Source organism: Acipenser ruthenus, chromosome 8 (assembly GCF_902713425.1).
Source record: "Acipenser ruthenus chromosome 8, fAciRut3.2 maternal haplotype, whole genome shotgun sequence".
NCBI lineage: Eukaryota > Metazoa > Chordata > Actinopteri > Acipenseriformes > Acipenseridae > Acipenser > Acipenser ruthenus.
The window spans coordinates 40120877-40133513 of NC_081196.1; the positions used below are offsets into that span (position 1 = coordinate 40120877).

Consider the following 12637-nt stretch of genomic DNA (forward strand, 5'->3'; position numbering starts at 1 on the left):
TTTAGGGCAGGGGTTGGGTTAGGGGTAGTGCCTACAAAGGTACCACGAAATGTGCCTGTCAGGACAACAGGAAGTCAATACCTCCGCCCGGTCACTTTTTTTTTTTTAAGTAACAAAAACGCTTATTCACTGCCAAACATGAACTACTTTAGATGTGTAATGGCTGCAGTATAGGATACTGACCTTGGGTTTAGGGTTTCGGTGTTGGGAGAGGATTATTTGTTGTTTTATTAACAATAATGTGATAACCAATCAGAGTGCAGTGTCTTGACAGGAACATTTGGTGGTACCTTTGTAAGGACAGCTGGTTAGGGTCAGTGTCAGGGTTGGTTGATGTCTGAGAGGTGCCGAGCTCAGGAAGTGAAAGGTGGGAGTGCTTGGCAAATGCCCTAGAATCATGTGATGCCCTCAGGACACTTTCTAGTGGTTATTCCTTTACACTGCGGCCGTATTGAACCCTTTTTAGCAGTTTCCCTTTTTGTTTTAAAAATTAGTTTAAATTAGTGTTATTGTTTAAATTTGTATTACTCTCTCCCACTAGAATCAGCCTATCCAGTTATTTCTTAGGCTACAGTTTCTTGAACAACAACATCAATTGAAACTAGGCAGCAGTGTGGAGTAGTGGTTAGGGCTCTGGGCTCTTGACCAGGGGGTCGTGGGTTCAGTCCCAGGTGGGGGACACTGCTGCTGTACCCTTGAGCAAGGTACTTTACCTAGATTGCTCCAGTAAAAACCCAACTATATAAATGGGTACTTGTATCTAAAAAATAATGTGATATCTTGTAATAATTGTAAGTCGACTTGGATAGGGTCGTTTGCTAAGAAATTAATAATAATAATTACCACGTATAATAGCCAGCTCTGACCAATTCTGGCCATTGCTGAAATGTTTCCAACATGGTTGGTTTTCTTGAGCTACTGTACATTCTAGGCAGATGGCCTGACATCGATTTGCACAGGCAGTCGTATTATTTACGTGATCACCATTTAACAGCTGGTCCTAGTTTATAAACATACATATGCCTGAGTGTTTCTTTCGTAATCATACTCGGGCAACATGTTTGCAATAGCGATACTTACCACAAGGTGGTGCCAAAGTCGCATGTCCGCTTTGTTCTTTAATGCACTGGCAGAATGTGTTTTTCAGTAACTAAAATGCTCTGCTAATAAATAAATGTACGTATAAAATTGATTATACTTGATGTAAATGTATACAATACCGTTTTTGGGGGGAAGACTAGAGTTTTAATCCACATCCCAGGACACATACGTTTAATGTTTTGTTTACGTTTATTACTTGGTTAACGGTATACTATTTTTCGTAGCATTTACCTGTTTATTACCCTTTAAATATACATCGTTTGTTTCTGCTTAGATAATTATTTTACATGCTTACTAATTAAAAAAAAAAAAATCAACGACTGAGTAAATGACTCACAAAAAACTCGTTTAGCCACTGAGGGAATAACATTTTCAACCCCTGGACCTGTTGCTGGCCGTTCCTTAATCTATATGGCAAACAATATACAAACATTATGCCAATGATTTTTTAAAACCCGACAGCGACATCATTGCTTAGATTGGTATTAGTTTAATGTGACGCTTTTACGGATAGAAAGACAACAAAGAAAATCATCCATATTATTTCGCTTTCAGGAATGTTACCACTGCAGCTATTGTTGTACACAAAACGCTGCTGTTCTTGTAACCTGACGTTAGGGGGCATAAACTGCAATCCCTAATGAATCTGCGATGCTTCGTTGTTTTGCATTTTGTGCAGGTACGCCGCGCCTCTGCTGGCCAGAACAGCGGTAGCTCAATGTTTAATCAGTGGAAGACTGTGGAATACAGTTTCGTTTTCCTCTCGCGCGTATCACCTTTTTATTCAAGAAAAACATCGAGATGTTGGAAAACAACATTAGACGCAACGTGGAGAAGCAAGCGTACTTTTGTTCAAAATGATTTGATAGGTTGATTTGATACGTTGATGGGACGGGACACTAAAGTCGTTTAAAAAAACAAAAAAAACAAACAAACAAAAAAAAAACGAAGGGAGTTTATTCCGCCGGTTGATAGAAAGCAGGTTTGGGAAAAATAGATCGCCTGTTGGAAGTATTTCACCATTTGCCATGTACGAAAGACTGAAACAAACTGCAAGTGATGTATTTATACATCGATTTTAAGATCCAATGGACATAAAGTAAGTAACTAAGAGAAAGAGGAAACCAAGGACACTATCGATGTAGGAACAACGTGTGGATACATTGCCCTCGTTTTATTACGAGATTGATAGCCGGATTTTAATTTAAAAATAGGGCCTGTTCTGTATTTTCTATTCATTTAGTCGAGTTTTATATTTTATTTGCCCTTTCTATGTCTGACAAACCGAGGTTGGAATACTGTTGAGCACTCATGCTCTCTGGAAGTCGAACAACTTCACAATTTCTTTAGTATAGTAGTAGGCTATTTATTGGGTTTTGATCTTATTTATTCGTAGGTGTCACGCCTCAGGCTAATGCTACATGTGTTGCTACTTTTCATAATAATTTATACAGCGCATTGCACATCGTTAATTTAATGTGCATTATCTACAAAGTAGCAAGGAACGCAGCAGGGTGAGTCTGGATTTTGGAAACCCGTGGCTTGTTATCAAATGGTGTCTAGTTTGTTAACTGAGCTGTAGTGATACACAGACTGGAGCACCATGGACATTGTTGATCACAGGAGGACTGACCAGAGGTTTACTGACAAGAATCAGAGACTGGTGCGGGGAATTGTAGACCAACAGGGAGTAGAAATATTCAGCGTTATGGAGCAAAGAGCTGCTGATACCGAAGGAACCAGCCTGGTGGAGGTAGTGCTGACAGGCGGGGCGCCCTGGGGATTCACTCTCAAAGGGGGTCTGGAGCACAGAGAGCCACTCCTCATAACTAAGGTAAGTCATAGCAGCACGCTTCTGCTCGCCAGATCTTATACACCTTACCACAAAACGCTAAATAGAGAAACAAAAGTTGCTTGTCAGTTTGAGGGGATTACAATTGAAGGTACAAATGAAACTGCTGATTACAGACGTAGTGTTTTCTACCTGCCAGGTACTCTCTAGACTACTTTCCATATATATTTCCTCTTGCAGGATGACATCACCATTGTTTCTTACTACAGTGCCTTGGGATTTGCAACTCCCTCCCCGAATAATTCGTTTTTCTCCAGTTATATTAATAGACTATAGTTTTTCGCTTCTAGTTAACGTTGCTGTATTTGTCAATACCCAATTACACTCTTGGGAACGGTGTCCTGCTTTATGGATTTTAATATAAATACATTGTGATAGTTTATATGTGATGTTTGGCAAGCATAAGTCAACATTTAAGAATCTGCAGAAGGAAAGATTGCATTACAATTAAACAAATCTGTCATTTGAAAGCTGTTCATTTGTTATTCAAAGCTGATATCTCCAGATGTTTCCACATTGTAAAAAGTGATACGATACCCCCCCCCCCCCCCCCCCCCCCTTATTTTCCTGAAACAGTTTTCTATTATAACTTTTGTTGATTACATAGCGACTCTTTAGCTAAGGCCCTTCCCTTGAGTTTTGGGGATTTCATAATAACATTTTATTCAGCTATCATTAAAAAATAGTTTCAGTAAAACTGATCTAATATATCATCTGCAGCAAAAAGTATCATAGCCTAGATTATTTTCTTTCAGATCATTTCTCTTAAAATGTATCTTTTTATAACCAATACATATATTTGCAATACAAGAAAACAAAACCAATCATCTTAACAACGGAATGCAAATGGTCCTATAGACTTTTTTTTTGTTATTTTCTTGTTGAAACCGTGATATTAGGCTGACAGGCAGCCATTCTCTTGGGCCTCCAACAATTTCCACTAACACATCATTTGGTTTGGATTTTACTTGGCAATGTTCCGCCCAAGGCTGATTGCTGTAGATTTAAAGCAGAATGTGTTGTTGTCTTTGCTTTGTTGCAAAATGTGTTTCCAACTACATCCTGCTGTTAAGTTACTGTTGTTAATTTATTTGAAATGGTTCTAAACTTTTTTTTTTAATGCAGTGAATCACTTTAATCAATACCAGATTTACTTCAGTTAATCTGTGTGTAAAATGTAAAAACTTTGGTGGGCAGTGATCTGCATGTTGCAAAAACACTGGCTCATTTCCAATGAAACTCAACATTAAACACAGCAAAATTAGTATTGTATAATGTAGAAACAATTCCATCAGTGAAAAATAAAGCTGTGTATTTAACATATTTTTCAGGCATCCCACTGTGTGTGCAGTTAACCATAAGCAAGGACCAAATGTTATTGCACAGACTGATGCTCAAAGATGGTTAATTGCTATCCAGTTCTAACTGTGTGTTGTAGATTGCTTCTTCACTTACTATAATAAATGTGTTAGACTGTTCAGAAGTCTGAGTGAATCCAGACACTGTTTCATTTGTAAACTGCACCACTGAGTACTGGTTGGCTTGCAAGATAGGAATTTGCCTTTTTTATTGAACTAGATACCCATCATGGGACCGCTGAGAGGCACAGGCTCTGTTCCTGTCTGCCCAGTTTTATAGCTGGGAGGACTGAAGCACAAGGATGTAAAGTGACTCAAGCAGGGTGTCCAGGGCTGATTTCATGTAATGATGTCATGCAATGTTCATACTTCTGTCCTACGTTGTCAGTTGGAAGCACTTTGAGAATGGTTGGGTTCAAGTTGAATAATTATTTACCTCTCCTGCAGGCTGTTTACTTATAACTGTGTGCACTCATTCACAAGATTCGAAGTAATCCTCAAAAATATATCTTTGTCCGGGAAGCTCATTCTGCCAATGCCCGCACTCTACCAGTGCTTGAATTAGCCTACATCGTCTTTCTCAGTTGGAGGAGTACAAACAGTTATTCAAGGTAGAACGCGGTAGAAAAAAAAAATTAGAAGGGGAACTGCTCACAGAAAACATAGTCTTTCTATTGTGACAATACAGCTTTATTGCGTAGAACAGGAAGTGACATCACTGACAGAACTGTGTGCACAAACTACTTTTTGATTGATGACTGATTTGTCACCAATCAGGATCTTGCGCTACGATGTAGGGAATTAATGTAATAAGTATACAGCCATCAAAACAACAGTTCACCCCGATTTTCGGATTTCGGTGTATTTTATTTAGACGCTTGTCGAGGACCGGGATAGTTCAGTCTGAATAAAGTCACTGCCTATGATAACAAACCAGAGGTTTACTCTCATACGCGTAACATTTTGTTTGCTAAAGGCTAGCTTTATGTGTTGCGTTTAACCTGTTCTCATTGCATGGTAGTTTGAGCCACAGTTTAATGTCTTACAATACTTAGTGCTTCATTAAGTTCATAGCACAATCTGGACTTGATCAACAGCTTTGCAGTTATTTTGACTTCACACCATGCCTTGCTTTATATCACACGTGTTACATGCAGTCATTTACATGTTTGTACACAGATATTTTGTTATTGCATCAGCAATTCTAGTGCAGCATTTGTCTTTTTTGGTTGTTGCAAGTAATGCATTGCACTGCCCATTGATGGCAGTACAAAGATCACAATACTTTATGTTGTGTAGGCTTACTGTATTGAATGCAAATCAGGCTACAGTTTTTTAAATAAAAATACATGTCATGCTGTATCATATTTTCTGTGTAAGATTAGGGGGCTATTTTATGTACAGTATTTGTATCGATGGGCCAACATTTCTTATGTAGCTTAACTATTTTTCAGGAATTTTGAACTTGAAAATATATACAAATATACTGAGTTTATGGTGAATATCCATATTCTAAGTAAAGACAGTATTCACTGAATCTAGAATGACTTAACACACTTGGTTTTAATTCAAATGGTAAAATAATAAACAATTCTATTGCCATGATGGTATAATGAGAGGTTTGTTGCTATATGAATACAATGCAGTTCTGATACAAGAAGCCTTAGGCAACATAAAAACAGACAGTCTTACATTTTGGGTGGGGTGTGGTTACTAAAAGTTGGTTTCTCACAAGTGTTTGTTTGTGATCCTGAGAAACAGATGTTTCGCTTTCCTTTTTTTTACCGAAGTAGAATTTATTCACACATTTTAAAGACTGTTTTCAGGAATATTTATCTAAACAGTTATTTGAAAACTGGAAATACACTTTTCTCTAAATCAGTTGAAAAAAGGGATTTGCGAGCGCAAACTTAATTTAATTTGTAAATAACAAAGGTTTTAAAAAGCCAGTCCTTAACAAAATCATATAAACCTGTTCTAAAATTGAGAAAAGTTATGGGTGGGGAGTGGGTGGGATAACTTCAGGAGAATAGATCAGGGACTTAAAATGTCTAAATATTAGGGCTGCAACGAAGGGTACATACCGAAGCAAGGTTCGAACCTTCAATGGTACTAATTTGCATAATTTACTTATGCAAATGGTGTGTCACCATAGCTACTAATTTATATTTGATTGAAAATCCTATTATTTTACAGGTAATCCATATAAATGTAATAAAATATTCATGTAGTTTAAAAATACATTGTATAAAACATGTAGTTTAAAAATACATTATATAGAACAGTAATCATGTTTTTATAATTAAAATAAAAATACAGGTTGTTTATGTATATGTAATTGATGCTGCTTGCGATGTATACAGTAAGCTTGCATTGCAGCAGCACCTTATTGCTGCCAATAAAGAGAACTGCAGCTGACAGGCAAAATAAAACTCTATTAGACAGTTACCGTTCCAAGCAGGTTATCGGTCACAGTCACATTTTACTACTACGACTAATAATAATAATAATAATAATAATATGAACTTCTGCTTGTCAAGTGACCCCGGAGATTGGTTCTGCCTCTGATACATCAACAGTTGCTTGCACAGTTTTCATTCAACATTTTTTTTTTTGGTCATCTGGGCATTTAAGAAAAGAAACTCACAGCAGAGGGCTTTCGAGACATTTCTTTCAATACAGCTATACAAAGCTTTGCCGGCGAGATGGCGAATGAAGAAATTAAAGGTTTGCCTTTAGGTGCAATAGGTGCCCCCCCAATATTTTTCTTTAGCTGTTAATGATGTTTATAATTCGTAGTGATTTTTATTGCTGTTGCAATTGTATTGAGGTCTTATCAGCTGTAGTCTGTACACCACTACCTACCTTTCATTTCTTCATTCCAAAATGGCAAGTGATTATGATTTCAGGACACAATTAGTAGCACATGGATAACCTTTATTATTTTTTAGATTACTATTTTAATGCTTTATGCAGAACACTGTAATCCCGAGTGGGTTGTGTTCCTGCACCTCTGTTCTGGGACCACACTGAAAAACAACATTCTGTCGCCTCAGTGAGTCATTTCCCAGTTTTGAAGAGTCAAGTGAATAAATCTGAGCTGTGGTTCTGAAGAGCTGCCACGTACAGTAGATAGATGCCTGGCATTGTTGATGTACAGCCAGGCCAGAGGAATTCCTGCTGTGAATACAATCTCACACACAGGGGGCTCTTCCAAATAACCTGTCCTCTTCACAGCTTCAGTAACCTCTGAGTTCATTGAAAAGGTAACACAAATTAAACCATTTGAAGACTTTTTACTTCTCTCATGAGATCTCCTTAAAGGATTGATACCCTGTGGTAGAGTGGCCTGGTGTCTATAGTGGTCAGGAGGCAGAAAGGAGACTTGGGACTGAAGAACTGCAAGTTTATTTTTCTTTAAATCAAATTTATAAACAAAAATACAGCTTACCGAGCCAAAATAAAAAGGCTAAACAAAAATAAGTCATGAACACAAAATGAAGCAGAAAATCCCTCACCCAAGTCTTGCACTATCATGGTGGGTTTTTAAATAAATATACAGGCATGTTTGTTTCTTTTCCTGTAGCAGCAAACCTCTGTTTCCAGCTCCCGGGTCGTCTCCCTAGTGGAGCTCTGGGCTCTCTTTTTATAGCATGTGGCTGCTCCCAATTATCACCAGTTATTCTATTTGGAAGCAGCCACATTCTCGCATTTTTTTTGGCAGGGACAGGAATTAACCCCATCCCTGCCAACCACCACCAAAACACGCAATGCAACCACGCTATTTACAGGCAGTGTTTTTTTAAACTGAAGCGATATATTCAAATAGCTGTTGTTACTGGTACAGAATCACACCCTTTGCTGTACAATAGAATATTCAGTTGAACGGTTGGAATGCAACGTGATCAGAGCACAGTGATTGTGTACTGGGAATCGGAAGTTTAAGCTTTTAATGTTAAATGCTGTACAGAACAGTCTGAATAAAGCCAGTGGAGAAAATGGAATATGAATATAATTCAAAACCCTAGGCATGCCTTCTTAAACATCCAACCACCCAGCCACAATAATACAATGTCATCTGCAATCTGCATAAGACTCCTGCATCTGCAAAGGCAAGTTTTATGTGAGTTTCTAATTTGTGCACACCAAAGAATTTATTCCTACAGTGTAATATCACATACTATTCCCTTAAATATGACAACTCCAGTTTTGATATTAAATATCCACTTAGAATTATTTATTTACTGTATAGCAGACAGATTAATCCAATGCATGCTGTTTGATTGTCTTAGTTTAGTTTCAGGGTCTTAAGCTACGTCAGGGTTTTGGATGTTGTCAGATAAAGCGTTCCAGAGTCAGTGCCTGAAGAGATCATTTGTCAGTCTGCTGAGCCAGACAGTCTATCGTCAGTGTGTGCAAGCAGATTGGAATAGCTTAGAGTGCAGGCGCTGTCTCATTGAACTATAGGGGAAAGATAAGACAGGACAAGCTCATTCCAGCACTGAGCATCTGCCAGGAGAGAGGGTGCAGTAGTTGATAATAGCAATAGCAGGACAAATACTACAAGTTATGTACAGTTGACCCCTGTCTCTTGTCGTATAAAAGTTTCTTCTCGTGAGCACTTTAGGTGGACAAGAGGTTCTTCTGAAATGAGAAGACACGCTTACCCTAAGAGACAGGGTCAACTGTACGTACCATTATACATTTTAAGTTAGAAATTTTGTCAGTTGCTAGTATACCGTGAATGAGACAACACTTATGACAAAATAAGATGTACTGGAATGTTCTGGAATCTGGCGTTTTAATCGGATGAGAGTGGCTTCGTGATTTATAATGTTGGTCCCTAGCTACTTAAAGAAACTTAAATCATTGCGCATTCCTCTTATTCACAGGCTAACATTTGTGGTGAATGAACATTCCTGGACTCTGTGTCAAAGCCGAAGAGGTTACTTTAAATATAACTTCTACACATACAGGGACTTGGAAGCAGATAGCTGAGGCTTGGCTGTTAGGAAACATGAATTCCTTCTGTATCAACAATACTCACTGTGTAGTGGTTACAGTATATAACTTGTCAGCAATAACAAACAGCCACAATGATTTATGTGTCACTTGTTTTTTAGGATCTTGTGGAGTCCTGGTCCATTTTCATAAAATCCCCTGTTCTTATTTTAGCTGCCAAAGGTTTGACTTTTGTCCTAATTTTGATGTACCGTTTATGTCTTGGGGAGGGGCAGGGCATTGTCAAGTAACAATTGAGTTATCTTATCTAAAGTAGGATTCCTCCCTTTTTCAATGTGAATCTCAGTCTCATGTAAACACTTAAAATAGAGTTACAAAGTTACAGCTGAGTTTCCAAGGCACAGAGTGAGCCTAGTTTGCTCGCCAGCTCAACTCTTAATCAGACTGTATCTTAAGGGGCTTGGCAGGCCCGGGGAATTCACGGTGCGGCTGCTGGCTGTGATTGGATAAAGTGCCCTGCGCAAGGTCACGAGAGGAGCTGTGAAAGCACACTTTTTTTTTCGTAGGACAGCTTGCTTCGAGGTTAATGGAGCTGAAAGAGATTGAGGGACAGGGGAGCAGACTGTACGCTGTGTTAATTTCTCTGAGGGGGGCTGGGGATCATTTTGAAACCAGCTGATTTATTTGTGCCATCTTTTGAGATTCATATATATATATATATATATATATATATATATATATATAAATATACACACACACACACACGCACAAATAAAAAATTAACCTTTTAACTTCTCCTGGCCATTTTTGGAAATGGTTGTACCCCCAGAATCAGGGAAAATGTAAAGTCTAAAACCTCTTGCATCTACGATACCAAGTTTTGTGTTAATTTGTATGCATTAGTTAATGTTGTACTGTTATTCCAAAAGGAGCTCAGAAGAGAAGTGATACTGGTAGATGGTTACATTTCATACCTGAAGAAAAACACCCAAGGTGTTGCATCCTATGATTATTGTTATTGTTATTGTTATTATTATTATTATTATTATTATTATTACAAGCACAAAGACAAACAGTTGTTATCAACTGAATACTGTTCAACAGGTTATTGCTCCTGTTTTGTTGATTTAGAAAGACACATAATGTGTAGGGTTTTTACAAAATTAAAAAATAGGCCTAAAACTGATATTACTCGTTATGCACAGCATGGTTTGCACGAACTACACAGCTGAGCCTTAAATATGCAAGTCCACCTTTGGTAAGAGATTCTTGGATAGTATCAGAATCTATGGATAAAAGGAAGTTTGTCTGTACACACTTTCATACTTATGTAACAATTGAATCCACCCACCCAGGCACTATCTTCACCAAGTAATGTAACAATACACCAACTGGGTACATGCATTATGCAGTAATATTGAATTAAGGTTGAACTGCCACTGAATATACATATCCACAGTACAGCCCTGTTTTGGAGGCTGGAAAATCTGCCTCTAAAATAGCAATCGATTAATTGGGCATACAAAATATAATCATTCGAATAAATGTCGATGATTCTACCACCCACATACATTTTCGCTCCATTCCTCTCCCCGTGACATGATTATTTTTATATCACATCAGTTAAGTAAAAGCTTGTGCACAACAATTGAATGCAAGAGGTAATTACGCCTGCGTAGCATCAGGAGAAAACAAACATAACACAACAACATTCGTAACTAGCAAGTTTAACATACTACACGGGTGTTACTAAAATATTTATTCCAAACAGATTACAGTACTTTGAATGTATTCTCTATAAACTAGGCGCGAGCATATGAAAAACGTCTTTTTTTTTTTTTTTATTATGACAGCTGCAGCATTATGCATTGCATCATAATACTGTACCACCTAACATTCACTATCTGTGAAACACAATATGGAAGTCCCTGTCGAGCAAAGCATTTTCAAAACTGATTCGCTGGTAGGATGGGACCAGCAAATCAGATGCTAGTTAACACGAGCAGGAAAAGAAGAGCACACCCACTGCTTGTCTGGCAGAAATACTGTAACTAGCAAGGCAGAGGGTTCGGTGCATTTTCGTTGATAGACTTAAATAATGCTATTAACTTTGCGCGTTACAAAAATGTAATTGAATTGATTATCCAGCATTTATATTGATATATAATAAGGAATGGAATCTCATCGAAAAATGTAATCATAGTAGCCCTAGAAAGTGACAGAACTGTAATAAAGTAGCATGCCTTTAATGAGTACCACAATACTGTGGAATGTTCTGCATCAAGGTAGGTGGGTACGAGCAGGTATTTAAAGCATGTGTATGCCATCCTGCAGGCAATATGTGTTAGTGATAGGTAAGGGGGTTCAATTCACTTTCCTGGCCTCACTTAGTATATCTAATACACATAAATAAATTAAATAAACAACCACTTTGAAAATACATTTGGAAGCTATTCATATTGAATTTTTAAAAATGTTTTCCATTTCTCTTATGATTGTTTTCCATTGGACTCTTCCATTGTAGAGTGGATTAGGTATCGGCTTCTCAATCCATCCATCCCCTATTTTGTCTGAAATCAGCCGCCCCTCTGAAACCCCCTACAAGAATGTTCACCCTGCATTCTTTAAGCTGAGCCAAGTTACTGCATCTGCACTGGAATACATTTTACTGCTTTAATGTCTTTAGGTGAAGGTCGGAGAGGATGGGGGTGGGGGGGCGTAGTTTTTGTAACCAGCAGTGCCAGGAACCATGGAGGAATGCTGAAGTTTTGTAAGCTCCACAGTGCATACTGCATTTTTTATGATAGCCCGGAGCTTGTTGGAATGGGACGATGCACCACCTGTATTAAATTTAGATTGGATTTTAGAATGTTGCTTTCTTTAGAATGCCCTCTTGGAATGAGGACTGTGCTTCTATGCTAGAGTTCTCAAGGCTTCCCATTGACCAGTGTTAGAAACTCACACTAGTCAGACACCGTCCAGAGTATCAGAACTACTTTGAATATAACTTAAATGATTAGGAGCCAGAAGTTTAAGCAATCAGGCTCCTGTTAAATAAGCTCTTCCTGTCCTATATATTAACTTATTTTAGTAAACCTGCACTCAGGTGAGACATGTTGATCCTGTGCAATCAATTCAGACACTCTGAATTTGACCTCATTGCCTCCTACAGATGAGGAGTGCCAATCAAAATAGTGTTTTGACAAGGCAAGAAAGTGTGTAAACTGTAAAACTATGAGCCCATATGTGCTAGGGATGCAATGCCCTGAAAAGGATAGGGAGTTGTTTGTACTTCTGTACGTATTGCACAATTAGTTTTTCTGATATATCGGGAGAACAGCTTATCCAATTGTCATGAAACTTG

General features: G+C 38.0%; 1 protein-coding gene across 4 annotated transcripts in view; it reads left to right on the forward strand.

Moving 5' to 3' along the window:
• Window positions 1-1716: 1716 nt before the first annotated feature.
• The window catches only part of LOC117406915 (protein Shroom2-like), an 80904-nt gene continuing 69983 nt past the window's right edge, over window positions 1717-12637 (forward strand). For 2 of the 4 annotated variants that reach the window (XM_059028961.1, XM_059028962.1), the window contains exon 1: window positions 1717-2935. In XM_059028961.1, the coding sequence (XP_058884944.1) occupies window positions 2705-2935 (231 nt within the window). In that variant the 5' untranslated portion in view covers window positions 1717-2704. The remainder of the gene's footprint in view (window positions 2936-12637) is intronic. The other 2 variants (XM_034011319.3, XM_059028963.1) reach the window with 1 other exon arrangement.